At 34.3% G+C, this 19741-nt stretch overlaps 1 protein-coding gene across 9 annotated transcripts in view; it reads left to right on the top strand.

Moving 5' to 3' along the window:
* NBEA (neurobeachin) overlaps positions 1 to 19741 on the top strand; it is a 514689-nt gene that overhangs the window by 195707 nt on the left and 299241 nt on the right. For all 9 annotated transcript variants that reach the window (XM_074815844.1, XM_074815841.1, XM_074815846.1 and 6 more), the window contains one exon: positions 12154 to 12592. In XM_074815844.1, the coding sequence (XP_074671945.1) occupies positions 12154 to 12592 (439 nt within the window). The remainder of the gene's footprint in view (positions 1 to 12153; positions 12593 to 19741) is intronic.

The following is a 19741-nucleotide window of genomic DNA, read 5'->3' as shown; positions in this document are numbered from 1 at the left end:
AAACTGCTTTTGTGACCAGAGCAACTATTATACGTTTTGGACCTGATTTGTTTTGTTTGTTTGTTCATTTGTTTGTTTCAATAGATACTGTATAATGCAGGGAATATGTTTTTCAGATGTCATTACTTGAAAAAGAAAGGGTTGCCTGAATGTAACTTTAGCCAAGTTTGCATGTACATTTTGCCACTAATTTGCATGCACTGTGCTGTGAATACAGAAATGTAACGTAGGTTAAAAAATGTAATGTGATGAAAATGTTCTTGGTATAATTTTGAAAAATCTCAGTGGGTAAAAAGATTGATTTATAAAAAGCCTAAGAGATTTAAAATTGCATCCTGTTTCTAAAGAACAAAAATATTTAACTTCCTATTTTAGTAATAATGCAACTTATTTTTATCATATGCTGTTCTGGGAGCATTATATTAAAATACTCATTACATCAGTTTAAACTATCACTGTTAATCTGGCATTTCTTAAACTTTGGTGTGGGCATATATGTGTATTATAAATTGCTTTAAATTCTAACAACTAGTAAGCAAGCATTTGTGATTTTGCTTAATAAGACTATTGTCTGAAAAAAAAATATTTTGGATCATTCAATTTGTTGGTGTAATATTCTTTGTTGTGTCATAGTTGCATTTATATGATTTAATCCATCGTTGATAAAAAAAAGGAATCATTTGCTCTTAGTTCAGAAGACTACTACAATACTATGTGATACTACAGAATAAACCCCTAAAACTTCTTTAGATATTGCTTTCTCATCTTTTTATTTGCATTTAGAACATATTTCAGTGTATCAGGCATAGGATATTTTATTTTTAACCACCTTTGCTTGAAAATTGGGATTGGTTAGACTGCCTCAAAACGCAGTTTAATTTTTAATTTTAACATTTTAATTTTGACATTTTAATTTTTATTAAATTTAATACAATAAAACTAGACTGCAACATAAATGAGATTATATTGCTATTTGTACAAAGCTTGACATTTGATATAATGGGTGGCAAAAGGAGGGGATAAACAAATAGTTTTTCTTCTTATCCACATATAGTACAGCAACAAAATATATGTAATGAAAGCAGAAAAAAAGTTTAAGAACAAATGGAGGCAGTCATACAAACTCACCAAAATATTTCAGATAAAGCGTTTTTTAAGCATTGTGTCTTCTATACTGTTGTCTGTAGTACTTGTTTTAGCTTGAGTACAAGTAAAATACAGTTTTGTTTTTAAAATAGTTCAATAGAACTATAGTAAAAGTGTGAGCAGGATACAACAGAAAAGTGTTTTGGCTTTAGAAACAAATTATTCAATAAAGGAAATGTTATCTGTAGCTAGTTATTTTATTTGTTGATATCATCTCATCCTTCAAGGTTTTACCTCTGCGAGGTCTTGGCCTCTTGCACCTAACTCTTTCACCCGTTAGAGAAGAAAAATGTTTCTGCTTTTTATATTCTGAATTCAGTTTCTCAGTTTTTAACATTAGCAGGAAGTGAAATGGAAAAAATTGTCAATGCTGTCAGAAGAGGCTAGAAGTCAAAACCTATTTTGTCATTTCAAAAATCTTTCATTCCATTGACTAAGCCAATTGGTTTCCTTTTAGTGATCTGACATGCTTTCAGATGTTGTCAGCAAGCATGTAATATTTTAATATTATTTTAAATTTCAAGGTATTTTAACACATTGTAGAGTGGTTTAATGTTGCATTTAGAAGTAAACACATATTTTTAAAGCAAAATCCTATTTATTAAAAAAAGGATAAAAATTCAGTTGTTACATGGAAGTAAAGTCTCTATATTTTATTCATTCCATATGACACTAAATGGATGTAAAGTATTTGTTCTTTGTCAGTCCAATTCAATGCAGCAAATTGTGTCATTATTGTTAGAACTGTACAAGACTTCTTTGGGACAGATCTCTATGAATTAGGGGAAAAAGATTGGCTGCTTAAAAGAAATCCATTTTTAGTAGATGGAATCTAATTATCTGACCAGGAAACTTCTCCAGGGAAGGGTAAGATAGAAGTAGGTATATTACTGGTATTTAAGATACTGATTTTGTTCTTAGTGATGCTTCTTTTTTTTTTTTTTTTTATACGGGGCAATATCTTTAGTTAAAATACATTTAAGGCTGTATGAGACCCTACTTGTCTCAGGACATTACAGTGATTGGTGTATGCTTCTTATGAGTAACTACAGCAGGTTAAAAGAATTTTAAACATCATTATACTTGATAGGAAACCTTTTGGTTCTCATCATACCAACTGTTGACCTTTGCTTAGTTTACTGATGATATTATATACAAATAAAACGTAGTATTGAAATAAAAGACTTTAAAATATGCTTTGCAGATAAATATATTCTACTTTTACTTACAAATATTTAGAGATGATAAAATAAGGATTTAATGTTTCTTTTACTGTTAATCAAATATTGTTTACAAGCTATATGTTATCTTATGGTGCTTAAAGGAGAAAGGACACACCCAGGAATGAAAAAATAAACCAATGGTATCCCTGACTACCATTTAACAATAAAAATGCTTATTTATTTATAGTTTTCTATACTTCTGTATTTATTTTTTCTTTCTAACTGATCCACTGGATAATGTGTCTGTATCTTTAGATTTACTCCTTGTCGTAAGTTTGTTGCATCTGCTTGGGTTTCTCCTACTAGTTTCTGATAACTTTAAAGGGTCTGCAGTACTTCTAAAATACTCTGTGCTTAGTCAGACAAAGCATAACCTGCAAAATTAAAAGAAAGCTCCCTCTTTTTTCAATTTAGATAATATATAGTATTACTCTTTGGAGTAATTTATTATCACAGTCTCAACGGAAATAGCAGATCAAAACTATTCTCTTGCATCCGAGGGATGTCTGAGGAACAGTCTGACAAAAGTATATGTTGCCAGACTTACTTCTTTCTGTTCACAACACCAGAAAATTAGAATGAGTTAGACTTTGGGGATGTCAGATGGCTCAGTTTCTCTGCATTTGTGAAGATATCAAAATGGAGACTTTAAACTCAGAATTATTTAAATGCAAGAGCCTATGAAGTGGTCTAAAATGTTGCCTGGCCTACAGGCCTTTTGGTTCATCAGATTTTGTCAGCTGATTGTGATAAAGTTCTTCAACATAATTGATATGGAGGTGTAGTAAAGGTGGGAATAGCATTAAAAATATCTTTGCCAGAAGGGGAGAGTTGTTTTCACCTAACTAGTCAAAGATGATAGAAACGTTCTTTATCATTCTCACTGTCTGTGACTGTGGGTATTGCAGTAAAACCAAAAGCTCTGTTTTTCAGATTTTATCGCAAATTTCAGGTTTTATCGCAAAATCATCAGTCATACGTGAGTTCTACTTTCTGGAAAATATCGGTAGTGAATCAATGCCTAGAGCTAGTCGTCCTGGTCTCCCTTTATAATAGGTGGAGAGAAGTTGGGGCACATTTAGGGTACAATTTGTCTGGCCTGCTTTAGAGATCTACTTAAAAGAGAGATAAATTGGACACTAGAAATCTCTGTCTTTTTCCATTCACTGTAGATGTCATTGTAGACCTCTGCCTTGGTCAGAGTAATCCTGGCTATTTTGGCTAGGCTTAACTGAACTCTGGACACAAAACTTCCTTTATGACAAAAGATGGCATGAAATTCTTTAATCTCAGGCACTTAATCCAGCCTAATGATATGCCCATCCCATAGATAGCTATAATTTGTTACATATGTGTTCATAGATACATGTTCTTCTTTGAGTACTACCTGATTTGAAAGTAGGAAGTATATAGCTATCTAAACAACTACGTAATGTCTTCAACCTAATGATTGGCAGGCATGTTCCCTTTGTACAATGATGGAATAGCTTAGAGAATAATGTTTTGTTCTCGGCTGATTTCTCCGGTAAGATAGGGGTGTTTTCCCAAAATTAGTATGAAAATATCTCTGTTATGTCTGGACGGTGTGGAAGTTGAGACTGAAAAATTGAGAGTAGCCCTTTCTCTTACCACTTAGAGGGTAATCAGTATGTATTTTGAGAGCAGAAATATCTTGTCATTGGAATAAGACACAGGAGATATAGAGGAGCATATTTTCTGTTAATAGCAGTTAATGAGCCTTCTAATATAAAACCAAGCAACCTGTTCAAATTACAGCTGCAAATTTGAAGTAGTTTTAGCTATGGTGGTCAGGATCACTTAAGATGAATTTTCTCAATTCTGGTCATTACTGAAGCTGTCCTTGATTACCTTGAAGGTTTATTGGACTAGTGTTTCTTTCAGCAGTGCTTCCACATCTCCAGCAGTGGAAAAGTGTAAATAATCCATTTTTTACACTTCAGCTGGCAGCCTATTAATTACTGAGAACACAATTAATGTTAACCAAATAGTGGAAAGATATTTTTAGTTGAAAACTGATGTTTTCACTTAGGATTATTCAGGTGTGTTTCGGAAATGAAAGCATTGCAACAGTGCAATTCACCTTATAACATGCTGTGCGAAGAAAATCGGTATGTAGCTTATCACAACATTTTATCAAAAACGGATTGGCTTTTCAACTCCCTTGATATCACTGTCTGTATTTTTCCCAAAGCACTGTAAATTAAAAGATTTCTTAAAAATACGTGCTGTAGATGGACTGGAAGCTATTGATTTTATTTTCTTTACAGAACAAACTATATTAAAAGGTTGCAGAAACAGCTTTTTCTTTGAAAACAAGCATCAGGTATTTCTGATCATAGTATTCTGGGTATTGTACATTGCTACACTCTTGTTTGTATTCCTAATATAGCAGCATAGAGATTTCCATCTTATTTTTAAACTAAATAGTTCGCGTAAGAGTAGCAGTCTAACTATGCCAAGAGGACTAAAGTACTAATTTCCATTGCCTGTCAAAATATCCTTTGCTTCCACAAAGTCCTGACAGAAGTTGTGGCTCCATCTTCCTCAAAATCTAGTTGTACATGTTTTCAAGAAACTGAGGGAAATGTTACAAGGGACGTGGATGATAATCATGAGAATCATAAACTTCAAATTCTACTGAACTTCTGTCTGCTGCTCAAAATTATCATACTGCTTTCCTGATGAAATATATGCTGCCTCCAAGAGGACATACATTTGAAGATCATGAGATAGGAATACGTACATCTTGATCTAGTATTTATTGCCCTTCACAAACTACTTAAGGCATCAGAAGAAAGGTTTGCATATATATATTTCATGATTAATTGATCAGTCATTATGTACGCATGAAACAGTTGTAATAGGGATTTTTTTTAAAGTAACATCAATACTTATGTTCATTTGCACAAATTACAGATGTTTTAAAAGTTTTTGATTTTTCTGAGTAGTGCTTAAAACATTTTTAGTGTAAATTTCATCATATGTATGGAACATACTCGGTGCTTCACTGTTAAATTTTGTTGCTGGATGCTGTAATCTAAGTGACAATTTTTTCTATTTCTTTTGCAAGAAATGTCTAATCACAAAAACATCAGCTTTCTCAGCACAGGTCAGAAATACAGATACTATCATAGATAGCTGCCAACTAATCTATTTCTTCATTATCTGCTTTTGAGTTTATACAAGACAAAAATAAAAACTGACAAAAACTAGGAAAATTCACCTAGGAAGAATACATATCACCATGTTGTTCTTAATTTGTATGGTTTTTGTTTCAAATATAAACAGCTGTTTTTATACTTTGAAGTTGACCTTTCTGTAATACAACTTTCAATTTTCTTAAGTTTGAGAGGAATTTAAGCAAATAGAAGCAATTTCCAGTGAGCAAAAAGAGAAGACATGCACTTACAGGTGTCCAGCTGTGAAAAGGGGCTGATGATAACTCTGTCCTCTTCAATCACTTCCCAGCCTCGATTTTCCCACACTTAGGTCTCTCATGCTCCATTTCTCTCCCATTTCTGAGCCTCTCTATTTTCCCTGGTCCAGAGCTAAATCCTTTCTCCTCACAAACCCAGTCTGATTGAAAGGTAATTCGCAACCCTCTGTCTTAAATCTCCTGTCTCAAGATCTGCACCCTTCCAATTGCCAACCCACCCCAGAGTCTTTCATATCTGACCTTCCCCAGTCCCCCAGTTTTCATCTGTGTTCCTCCTGCCCTCAGTCGTTCCATGTCGGAGCCCTGGGATATCCCTGCTTGTGGCTTTCATTCTTCCCAGCCAGATGCTGCCATGGCATGCGCTCCACTTCCAACTCTTCATGTGCGCGATTACTGGCACTCTGTTAGACAGGCAACTGAATCTGTGCTGTTGCATTGCTATCCTTGCAGAAGCAAAGGGACAGCTTTTGGTCTGGCAGGAATTTCAGAAACCTGGATAAAAGGTCTGGCTAAATAACAGATCCAGGCTAAATGCAGGCTGTATTTATCAAATTTTTTCCTAGATGAAAGCCTGATAGTGCAAGAATGACAAACGGTAACCCTAAGCCAAGCTCTTTTTCATCACTTTTTAAATAATTCATTCAACAAGGAAACTTATTTTAAAAATTTTTAGAAGAGCAAATGTGTTCTGCAAAACAAAAGTCAGTGTTGCTCAGATAGCCTTGCCTCAGAAATAACAGAACCCTGTGAACTCCATTACTGGAGCACGACCAAATTTGCCTATTAATGCCTAGTTATTACATGAAGAGGAATACTGCCCAGGCTGCCAAAATAAGTACACACTATGTGTGGTTGGGCCATGAGCAGCATCACTATACAGGGAATTTTTACTCTGGTCTCTTTATAACTTTCACACAGAAATAGAAGTGCCAACAGGACAAAAGGTCCTGAGTAGATATAGAGCAGTTTGTCATCTCAATGTTTCTTTTAGGGTGATTCTTCTCACTGTTGTGCCTCAAACTCTGAGGACATTTCCATTGCAACTCCATTCTTGGTTACTCCTTTCAATGTACTTTTAAATCAAACCCATATTACTCTTTGATTCTGTCCCCATACGTAGTTTCTCATCTCAGTTTAATTGTGCTGTTTCTCATACATGAAAAGTAGTAGATTGACTTTGCTAGGAAGAATTTTTTCACTCTCTCTTTATAGCCTACAGCTTAGGAATTGATTAGTTGACTCTGCCAACTATGGAGGAAGCTGTAATATCACTGCCTCGTTGGATTGAAAGTTTTCAGCTTGTAGGGTACTGTCCCTGAAAGTTTGTAGAATACTACAGAGGGGTATATAAAAGGCAGCTAATAAGGTTATTATCAATGCCTTAAGATAGCTGTATAGAAAAGAACTCATAAATTTTCCAATGCACCTGCAGACTGAAAGGTGACAACAGCTCCTATATCAAGATTGCCCCAAACTTCCCGTTGCCAAATGTTGCTATATTGTTTGCAGCAGAAATCTGACAATGATTTGGAATAGTATGACTTTCAAATAAATTTTCAGCCATATTGTAAGCAGTTAAAAATAATAATTTTCATATGTTTTTACTTTTGAAAACGTTCAGCTGATTTTTATCAAGTAGGGAGGTTTAATGAAATTAAAAATCAAAAGACCACAGGCATATACACACGGTTTTTCCATTTTTAAAAAGTAAATAAAGATTAAAAGCAGAATATTTTGTCTTGTCATTTTTTAAAATGGCAAATTTTGTATGTTTACCACAGATATGAAATGTCTCATTATTAAGTTAAACATGGGGGGTTTTTTGTATTTTTTTAGGCATATGGAAGCAGTGCGAGAGCTATTTAGGTAACTCAGTAGGTTAAAACAATTACAATACACTTCATAAATCACAAGCAAACAAGATATTGTAGGGAAGGAGCGTGACAGATGAGGTCACCAGATATACAATATGTCATTTAGTTAACTTAAGCCCATATTTTTCCCATAATGTAGTAGATGAACTCATTAGTTACAATGAAAAACAGTAAGAAGGAGGCATCTGGCTTCCAACTGCCTATTTCTGACAGGGTTAAGATCACTAGATCTAGAAATGTTTCTGCTTTGTCTACTGACATGGCCTTGTGCTGCAGAAAACTGATGAGGTTTGCTGAAAATTTACAGGCTTACTGTCACAATGTTATAACATAGACAGATGCAATCAGTTATATTTTTGCTTCTGTTCATGTTTATAATTTTGCTAAATTGCTTTGAGTATTTAGGATTTTCATAAAAGCATACGCATTACTGGTTTGTGATTTTTCTAAATAACTTTATGAAGAAGTATTCTTTATTCCCGAATTCTGAAGGCAGCAGAAGTGCTATGACAGTATAAATGAACATAGAATAAAGCTTGTGGATATGCACTGTTGTAACTAAAATTGGTTGGGTTTTGTGACCCATGCTAAGGAGTTTATAATTTAGCTAAAATAGTACTAGTAATAATGCTGATCCCGGAAGGTCTTATAATACGTCTTTCAGACATATTTATCTGAATTTCATAAATACTAATTTGCTAGTATTCTTAGTTGAGAGGCAGTTATTAAGCAGTTTTACCTCTTCTAAGTTTATTTACCTTTGATTTACAAAAAGTAAATTGGACCTTTTAAAACCTTATTCATTTAGCTTGGTTGATGTTTTTAAAATGAGAGCTAATGCATTGGATTTAGGTAGTTTTTAGAGATTGTTATTCATAGTGATAAATCAGACTAAATTGGCTTAGTGCAGTGTATTCATATTAGATACTGAAGACACAGTAAGAAAAGTAAAGGTATAAGTCTGGTTTCTGTGGAGATCAAGTATCCATATACTTACCTGTATATAGAATAACTTCCATTGATATTTTTTTCCTAGATCATTTTAATTAGTGTTATACATTGTATAGTATATATCTAAATTCTATAACCACAAATTTAATTTTCCATTTTAGCTTCAAATGGTGCAATCCTCTAGGCATTTTATTCTCATTTGGGAACAAAGGATTACAAGGCACCTGCTGAGTAATTAAGTACAGTCATATTTATAATGTCTTGAAATTAGTTCTGTTTTTTGAACTTGCTACTCTGATTGGAAAGGTATTCCAGAGTCTTAATTCCATATTGAAGGCTGTCACTTCCCAAACTAAATTTATTCCTGGTGAATTTGCACTCATTTTGCTCTTGCCAACCCTTAAATTTATCTTAAATACTTTTTATCTTGCAAACCCTTAAATTTATCTTAAATCCTTTTTATCTTGGCAACCCTTAAATTTATCTTAAGTCCTTTTTTTTGAGTTTGCATCCTGAAAATACATGTATGATAGCTATTGTATACCAACTCAGTATTAGTTTGGCAGACTATATCAGCCAAACTCATTTTTTCTGCAACCGTACATCACTGTAGATCTCCATAGTGGCACTTCCATCTTTCTCAAATATAACAGCACAAACAGTATTCTGTAATGAACCCCACTAAAGCCTTCTCTAATGTCATTAATACTTAACTGTTGCAGGAGCTATTTCTTCAGAAAAGTTTGGAATCATATTTGCCTTTTCCATGGCAATGTTATATTGTAACTGAATAGTTACCCAGTGGCTGATGTATTCAGATCCTTCTCTTCAGTCATTTCCAGTTGATGAATTCCAGTTATAATGGTAATTTCTGTATTAGTCACTGGATGCATAACTTTTCAGTATTAAATGTAACTTGCAGTTCTGTCATAATGCCTTCTTATAATCATCCTCCTGTGGCTGTCAGTTGTACCTTGTAACTTTGTCATCAGCAAATTCCACCAGAATTTTTTACTTTGTCACCTGAAAACTTTATTAATATTTTAAATGAGGTAACTCCCATGGTAGTTTCTCTCAGACTGATGTTCTTAATTTTGAAATTATTTGATGGCTCCTTAGCCAGTTTCTTTTCCCACATTCTATTAATTTTCAGGTTCTCCTGACTAAATTACTATCTGTTGTGGCAACCCCAGCTTTACTGAATTTTGCCTCATTGGCCCTTATTTTTTCTGAGCAATAAATATTAAAAAAGCTCTTTTAGCAAGGCCATTTTGTAATCTGTCATTCCATTACTATTCTTTACTCCAAAATAAATCCTGAAATCTTGCTTACTGTTGAAGGTTTGTAGTTGTCCAGAGTATTTTTTCCCGTTCCTTAAAAAGAGAAACCATGTGTGGTTTTTCTCCAGTCATATGTTGCTATCTCCTCTTACCTGGTTGGAAAAAGTACGTGCTACTATGCCAGTAATTTCATAGACAGTTTCTTTCAAAATTGGCTTGGAGTCAGTTTATTCCCGTGGTTTTAATACATTAAAATCTTTCTTCTGGTTTACTTAGGGTATTCGAATTTCCACAACTGCATTTCTATTAGCTTTCCTGTCTTTAATTTTCTGTTCATCATTGTTGACCTTAATGAAAATTGAGGTTAGGTGTACTCTAAGTTCATGCAGTGGGCCGTCTTCTTTTTTCAGTTTCCTCTTTTCATTTACATAATAATGGAACCTTACGCTATTTTACTTACAATACATTACAAGGGCAACAATCTGCTTGACTGAAAGTCCAGTCCTACTCTTCCCTTCAGTTGAAAAGTGTTGTCTTTGTATGGATGAATTTTAAAGATACAAACAAGCAGAAAATTCATTAGGATCATTCTGTGGATCAGATGTCCTTCTGTGCCAAATATAGGCAGTTCTAAGTAGATACGGATTTTTTTACTTCCTGACCTGGCAGATGCTAAGTGCATTTTATGCAGCTCATAAATCCAGTTTCTACTTCCTGCTTCACAAAGCAATGCTCATATCTATTTGATAAGATGTGTTTAAGGCACTTAGAAGAAAGAGAAGAAGGAAGTGGCTTCAGCATTTATGGCTGTTAAAAGAAGAAAACAATACTCCTTGTCACGTCTTATAATGGGTCATTCTACTTCGTATTTTTAAAAGCCTCTTCTGTTCTATCTATATCTGTTGGTTAATACTTATATACATGAAGATGTTTACACTACCATTAGTTCAAATACATAAATAATCTCTGACAGAATTTTTTATGTGCACATGCATACACACACACGTATGCCCGTGTGGTAAATAGGTAGATATTTTACACCTGACTGTATCAAACAACTGGTAATAAGTTATGTGATTAAAGTTATTAGTTACATTGCTAAAGCACATTTTGTTTGGAATAGTCAGAAGGGCAGATCTTCATCTAAATATGTTGTAAAATATTCTCCATGATATCTAAACTGCTATATCAAAACCATCAAATAAAAAAACAAGTATTCCTATTTCATACATAGGCCAGCTAAACTTTATAATCAAGACAAGTGATCCAATAGAAATAAAGGAGTTTGAAAATAAATTTAAAAATCAGTTTGAGTGCAAGCTTTTTGTCATTAAAAATAGCCACAGTCTGTTGCTTTAAAAAAATGTAACCAAAAAGATGAATGTGTAAGTTATTCGCAACTCTAGGTAACTTTCCACTAAGCATCACAAATTATTCTTATTTAGTAGTTGTTGTGTCTGTTTCACTGAAGTGATTAATAGAGGTACACTTTTCTCGGTTACAAGATGTTGTAGAGTCCGTTTCAATCTGGAAATGTTCCAGACATAACAGATTTTACTTGCCAATCTCTATGAAGATGTTTATTTTGTTCTTAACTTTTGCCTAAAAGAATTACTGAATTTTACGTTTCATGGGGAAGAGGGAGTTATCTAAAGAATTAACAATAATACTTTTTTTTAATTCATGTATAAATAAATTTGTATTCAATATAATATGTGTGAAAAATGTGTATAATACACATTTTAAACAAAAAGCAGAGCAAACAAAAGGTCTAGCAGTTTTCTTTTGAATGCAAGCATATTTGCTGACAGCAATAAAAAGACTAAATTGTATAGTCATCCTAAAGCATAAGTGATTGCATTTTTCTCTTCCAGTAGTCTCACAGATTGTATAGATATGCAGTCAATAGGTTATAATTTTTAACATTGTTTTTGCTGGCAGTATTTTGCTATTTGATTACTGTGTGAGTAGTGGGCTGTAATTTCTAAATGTCACTGAGCTTGCATAATGCAACTGTGGGCTCCCTCTTCCAAGCTTTTATATATGCCAAGCAGCTGTTGATAGCGAAATGTTGTGTATATAAAATGAGGTTTTAAGGTTTAAACTACCAAGATTTGTGGGCTTCCTAACACATTTCTGTCTTGTAAAACCTTATGATCATATATTTAGGAAAAAAATCAAACTAAGTTATAAATATTGTCATAATCTCTATTTCACTGCAGAGACACCAACTGTATTTCCAGAAAATATCAAAGATAAAGAAACACCGACACCAGTTGAAGATATTCAGCTGGAAAGCTCTATTCCTCATACAGATTCTGGAATTGGAGATGAACAGATGCCCAATATTTTGAATGGGACAGACTTGGAGACCAGCACTGGCCCTGATGCTATGAGTGAGCTGTTGTCTACTTTGTCTTCGGAAGTGAAGAAATCTCAGGAGAGCTTAACAGAAAGCCCCAGTGAAATCCTGAAACCCGCATCATCAATATCCAGTATCAGCCAAAGTAAAGGCATCAATGTCAAGGAAATACTGAAAAGTCTTGTGGCAGCCCCTGTTGAAATTGCAGAATGTGGTCCGGATCCGATCCCTTACCCAGATCCTGCACTGAAGAGAGAAGCTCAGGCTATTCTTCCCATGCAGTTTCATTCATTTGACAGGTATATGGCTGGATTCATTATTTTATATTGATGTAATTCAGAAGTTTGAAGGATTTTTTTTTTTTAACGGTTATTCTTCTGTTGGTTTGTATTAGACTATGTTGAAAAACAGCTGCATTACTTCTCCTTTCTGTGTTACCAAAATGGACCGTATAGTATAGACAAAAGTAATTCACCTTGTTTTTCTCTGTCAGCAGTGAATAAAGCTCTACAAGGTACTTGGAAAACAAGCCTGTTGTAAAGAAATATTTTTGCAATAAGATCTTTTTTCCTTTAAAACAGCATTTTAGTGAGGAGGAGAGGTAATATCTGCTGATATAGAACAGACTGTGCAGAAATTCAGTCGACTGTTCTTTCAAAGGCTTAAGTCTTAATTGGATCCATCACTGCACTGTTTTCTGGTATTGAAATGCTTCGACCATGGCAAATTGTTTGCATGGTCATGGTGGAAACCAGTTTCCTTTAGGTCTTTAAACAGCAAATAAGCTCAAAAGTTAGTGTTTAAAAATAACTGCTGAATATTTCCACAAAGAGTCCATTGTTTCTCTTTTTAGGCTGTAGCTTCCCAACTTCTAACGAATATACTTTTCTTTAAATGTCCAGTACATCTCAGTTATTCCAAACATAGAAGTTGTGATAAGATGTGCAACTGACAACATCCTTCCAGAAGGGTAACCTAATCCATTGTGGGTTCAATCTTAACCTGTGCAAAGAGCTAACTCTTATGAGTGTTGATGTGGTTACATTTTCCAGTATGACAAGATCCCTGCAGTTTCTTCATTAAAATGTTTTTTAAAAGTAAAAAATGGAATAAAGACTTAACTCAAAAATATGGTAAAATGTCTCAAAATTTTAAGCAAAGTTGTGGAAATGTATTAGTCATGCAGGTACAAGAATTAAAATTCTAGAGGAAATAAATAAAACAAGAAAATGGCTATGCTGTGATTTATAAGAAAAATCCATCTGCATTTACATAAAACCTGTAAAAATGTCAGAAATATCTTCATTAAAGTCTGAAGTAAAACAATATGCAATCAGTGTTTTCAGTGTAATGTAAATAGTAAATTGCAAGAAGATACATGAGAATTTTAGAATAAAAGAGCCATTTTTTCATCATAAATTCCATAGAAAAGCTGATACCTTTTTGTCTGTATATATATTAGTACTGAGGCTGCTTTTCTGAAATAATTCAATAAACAAACAGAATATGTGTAACAAAGAAGATTGGATCAAGATAGGAAAAGTGAAATGTGCTTTAGACTCAATGAATATATCCCTTTCTAATAAAATAATAATAATGTTTTAGGTCTTAAGGCCATTCCAGATAAAGCTCATTTAGCAACTATTTCATTAAGAGGATTTTTTTCTTCCATCAATCTGCATGTTTTGATTTAGAGTGATTTCAATGTAAAGTGAAAAATATTTTTTTCCTCCTGTACAGTTATGAATTTTTCCTTATTCTCTGTGAGGAACTATCATGTTCCAGAATGCATTCTTGTACATTAAGCAGTACAAAAATTTGTGCTGTCTGTACAATTAATAGCACCCAACTGTAACCACCAAAAGGTTACTTCAGTTGAACATATTCAGCTAAATTTCTACCTGGGTCAATAAAGAAAAATGCTTCATTCAGAGGGTTGTTAATTCACAAAACGCTAGACACTTAAATTAAATGGAGCATATCACCTTATGAGATGCCTTTGTCATTGTTAAGGGGAACTGATTGAAGAGATTAGTTTTATTCTGCATTTCTAAATTATAGCTTTATAAGAAAGCATTAAAGGGCTACAGTAGGTTGGCCATAACCTGTATTTAGTGAGAACGCCTCCATGAGATTCTTTTTGCAACAGTATGACTGCTTGTACATTTTGAACATCATTATTAGTAGTTGCTATTACAGATTTATGGAATTATTTGAGAGGTGCTTCATGTCTAGAGCTCACAGATTTTCATAGGCATTTCACACTTTGTAAGTTTGTTTAGGAGCTAGAGGGTTTAGTGGTTTTTTTTTTTCCCTATCCTGCTACCCTGCTGACCAAGCTGTGATTCCATGATTTCCTGTACAAAGCGTACAGCTGTGTTTGTATCTTGGTAGCATATGTTGTACCATGTCAGCCCTTGACATTGTTTACTAATTCAGCAAAAAAGTGGTAATGGTTGAAGTTCAGGCAAAAGACCCATTTACATCAATTTTGTGGGGATATTTTGTTTCTTCTAAATAGATAATCCTGCTATCTGATTTTGGTGCGTGACGTAGATCATGCTTTTTAATATAACTAGCAACTATGAAGGGAAAATTGCAGGTTCAGGCAGGTCCCAGCAGATCAGGAAGTGTTAAATTCTTTCCTCCAACTAAATGGATGTTATTGATCTTTGAGCATCTTGATAAAAATACTGATGTTCCTAGCCCACAGGACATCACCTGGCTGGCTGCATGACATAGCTGCCTTACTGAATGATGGCCACTGTTCAGGCAAATACTCTGTGCAGTTTGCTCATAATTTCAAAGTACTTACTTGACCATTGTGGCAATCTTTGGAGGCAAAAGATGTTGCTTTTCTTTTTTGACTTACAAAGGAGGAGCAGATTGAGATCCTGACCCTATAACTTTTCATGGGGAGTGAAACAAAGGTTACGGGAGAAAAACCTTGAATAGCATATTGAAATAATATTAGAAATAATTAAAATATTGAGAAAGCAACATGAATTTTAGCTTGTGGTGGTATATGCACGTTTTGTGTTGCCCATAGTATCCCAATTGTCATTGAAAAACAGAAAAAAATTACAGCATGATTGTTTTTCCATAATTGCTCATGTAAATATAATTGTGTTTGCTGATAAAAAATAACAAATAAATAACATACACTGCATATTTTTTAAAAGCTAACACTATGCCTGTGGACCATATTTCTGTAGGATCTTCTGTTGCTGTAGTTTATGCAGCCTTTGGAACTTCACTGAGCAATGTGGCTATTGGTCATGTTTATTCTCTCTAGGGAGAATCATGAGCAATGGAGTGTATTGTTTTGTCAGGTTTTATTTGTTTCAATTTTTATAAAATACACACAGTGATTCCATATTTATAAGCAAATCAAGGTTAGAGAAATGTATTTTTCACTTTAATCAAAAGATAGTCTTTGTGAGGCTGGACTTCTTTTATTTTATTGTTGCATTTGGATGGCTGAGTGCCTTGTAAAAGAAGAGTTGAGGTAATAAGTAATTAGTAGAAAAATAACACTAACTTTGTTGTTTTAAAGTATTTCTTTAACTATAATCGCTGATCTTACATGCAGGTAAACGCCCTATAAAGCAAACTCCTGTAAATAGAACCGAACTTAAGAATTCTGTTTTATCATTTACTATGATGTGTTTTGCCCTACATGTTCTTTTAATGGTATATTGCTAATATGTTCATAAGAGTCATTATGTAATAGGCTACGGTGTATTCTTCTGTAGAATTTGTGCAGTCATAAATGAAATACAAAAGCAGAAAATGTGTCCCAACATGTTTTATCAAATAGGACTTGTGTGTTGTTAATGTATGCGGCAGTTCAAGTACTATCGAATGTAAATGATGAGGTGATATTGATGAAAGGAGGGGATTGAGGTCTCAGGGGGCGCTGATGACGGATTGAACAGAAGCGGCCTTGCACCGCACGTAACTCAAGTCTGTCGTCTTCACCGCTCAAAGCCGTAATGGGAGGTGGCAGTCTGAAATGAGTTGCCACGGCAAAGAGTATTATTTTTGAAATGCTTTCACACAAATCACTAGGCCCTGCATACAACTTAGTTTCATGCTTTAATGTCATCAGGAGGCACAAATTGGTGTGTCTAATTGTTTGCCACCTGCCAGCAAAATGAGCTGCCAGCCAGCCAGACGGGTTTGATTGTCTGTCAGCTCTTCAATAGATTGAGAGTGACAACATCAAAAATTTCACTTCAAACTCTGAAGCTTTGAGCAGCTTTTCAGAGACCTCTTCCCCACAACTGCTTCTGGACAACTGCATTTTTCAATTAGTTTTCAATATATCGCTGCCTTCTGCCTCATCTGTCTTAAGGTAGCTGTAATTACATTATGGGCTATATAAACAGATTTCTGGGACACTGGAGCCTGAATCCTCAAAGTTATGACATGTCTTTTAACGTCAGCCTGAATTCCTTGAAAATGGCATCCAGGATGACATTTTTAGAAGCAAACACAAAGGGTTATTTCACCTAGATTTGCAACTAATGGAGCATAACTCACCAATAATTCCTTTTTGCCTTCTCATCTTTTGTCTGACAAAAACCAGTGCCTGTTATTGATTTTTAGGGTTTGGGGATTTCTTGTTTCTGTTTTTTTGTCAATTTGCATTTGTCCCACTAGACACAACCTAGACCATTAACGTTTTCAAATTTATTTCTGATTCTACCCAGTACTGCATTCTGAAGCTTACGTTTGTTCCATTCTTTTTTCTAATAGAGAGTTTTTAGAGGGGTGCTTTTATTGAAATTCAGGTTGCTCGTGGTTTTGAGTCTCATTCATTGTTTTTTCAAAGTGAGGTAATTTACATATATTTTCTGTACTTAGAATCATTTCAATAGGATGCATGCTTGCATAAGTGGGAAAACTTGAGTACCTGGAAATGAGAGGATCATTTATTGTTGCCACTATTAAATACCTTATTACCTTTTAATCCGTTATCATTTCATAAATTGGAACGATATGTGTTTGCATAGTTTAGGTATTCAATGAAGTCTTTACAAGCATTTTGAAGGACATGCTTTTGAAGTATTTTAGTCTTGTTTTTTGGTTTGGTGTTGTCTCCCCCCGCCCCCCCCCCGAAGGTCCTTGGGGCCAGTTTTAAACGTATTTATATGCTAGGAAAGGTGGACATCTTGTGAAATCCAGTGAGAGCTGATACATGTCCTGACAGTCAGTACAGAGAAAGAAGGTGTTCAAAAAGTGTGGTTAGTATGTTTTACATATGTAGGCTATATTTAGAAGGACTACTCATAGTATCTATGTGTTTTACTAGAATAAACTGAATAAACTTTTTTTTTTTTTTAGTACTGACTGACAGAATACAGAAAAGAAACTATGAGAGAAGATGCACTGAAGGTTCAAATAGAGAGTTTCAATATTTATCTGTTGTATTATTGCCCACCTTTAGATCATTGATATGCACTGGTCTACAACAGATGTTTAAATAAAATAGCTAAATTAGGAGGTTATATTCGTGTTAAGAGTCATTCGATCCTCCAAAAGATGATTGCTGAAAAGTAGATTTGATTTTCCTGAAAACTTAATGACTTATGAATAAGTATGTTTCAGCCTTCTCCCAACAGAAAAGATTACTTTTTAAAGACCATAATGAAAAATAATTGCAGAAAACAGAGCACCTTTCCCATGAATCAAGAAAGGACAATTGCAGGTGCTGTCTGTACTTAGTCATTGCATTCCCCATTACTTTGGGTATCAGAGTAGTTTGTGAACTGTGGGAATTAAGTGATTCAGCTGGGGTTCCGGTTCACTCTAAGTAATTTTCCTCATTTCTGTGCAGTAGAGATTGTGGTCCAAAGAGACACTTTCTAAGGTAGCAGTTAAAATACACTCCAGGGAATGGGAGATGTGGTTTCAGATCCTGTTAGATGGAGAAGGGAGCTGAAGTTGCATTGTCTGTATTCCTAGAGAGTGTCTTAGCCACTCATTTGCTAAATAAAATGGGGGACAAGGTGGAAGTACACCCCCACCTCAGCTGTATGTTTAGAACAAATTCATCCTAAATTTATGAATAGGTTCAAGTCAACTGAAATTGGGTATATTAATCCTCAGGTTTTTTCATCAAGCTGTAATCTTATTCCCCTTGTCCATCATTTAGCAATCTTTACACAGGTAGCTCTTTCAAAACTTCTTTTATAACCTGTGTGATATCCATCTTTTCATATTCATATGCATGGAGCTGTAGGTATGTCTCAACTGAACTTTTATGTATGTTTTATCAGGAGAAACCAGGATCTCTCTACCCTCTAATATGATTCGCTGGGTATGCAGATAAAAATTGTACTGGATTTTTGTCTTGCTTTTTTACCCCAGTAGGCCTCTGTAAAATCACTATCAAAGCTGTATTGACTGCTGCTTTTTAGCTCTTGCTTTTTTTGGGTTTTTTGCATCATATATACAGGATTAGGTTCCTCGCTCATCCCCAGTCTATACCTCATATTGATTGTTTCTTTATGTTTTTTTCTTTATTCAATGATAATTCTGGCATTTAATACATGACATTTTCACTTATATTCTATGCACATTCTTCAAACTTATTAAATTTCCAGTATTTCCAATTTCTCTGTTCAGCCAAGACCATTCATCTTTCTTGTTAGCTTTTAAAACTCTTACAGTTTTTCCTTGTTTCTTGTCAGTGTTTTAGATCATTTTAGATGCTTCAGCTAATTTATCCTGAATGCAAAGGAAGTACTAGTGACTGGGAATTTTGTTGGGGGTAAATACTCACTCTCCTGCTTGATCTAAGAGCGAAGATCAGTGATCTTCATGTCCTTACCCTAAAACCACACCTGAGATGATTCGTTTTCATCTATTTAGAAACAGACAATTTGTCTTTAGTAGATTAGGATCATTTTATGTACTTTAAGATTTGGGTGTTTTGATGAATGTATGGTATCAAATGATTGAAAGAATTCATAATAACTGGACATTCAGCACTAGGATTTCATTTGCATAAATCTCAAAGATTATATCCTTCTGTGAGCTTTCTATATATCTTCAGTAAACCTCACATTTTTTTAATCCAGTTTTTCTTCTCCATGGCAGTTGACTCTGACTTACGGTGTCGTTCCTCCTTGATTTCAGATGAGTTTTATCTTAATGCAGTCAGCCTAATAGAAGGTTGTCTAAAGTAGAATTCAAAATGTGTTGTTAGTACGTACTAACGATCGCTTGTTACAGACTCAAATTGCAATCTGGAGTTGAAATCAGAAAGAAGAGTGGGTAATCAGCAATATACATATTTCATGAAGGACTGGACATGTACATAGGTATGGAGAATATGAATAACTTTCAGAGAAGAAGTACTAAGCTTTCTTTTCAGAGATTAAATTAATCTCTGTGTGATGTCTTCTGAAACATCTGGCAGAAATTGCTGTTTGACACAG

The sequence above is a fragment of the Strix aluco genome, chromosome 2 (genome assembly GCF_031877795.1).
Source record: "Strix aluco isolate bStrAlu1 chromosome 2, bStrAlu1.hap1, whole genome shotgun sequence".
In the NCBI taxonomy this organism is placed as follows: Eukaryota; Metazoa; Chordata; class Aves; order Strigiformes; family Strigidae; genus Strix; species Strix aluco.
This window is presented reverse-complemented; position numbering and strand designations above follow the sequence as displayed.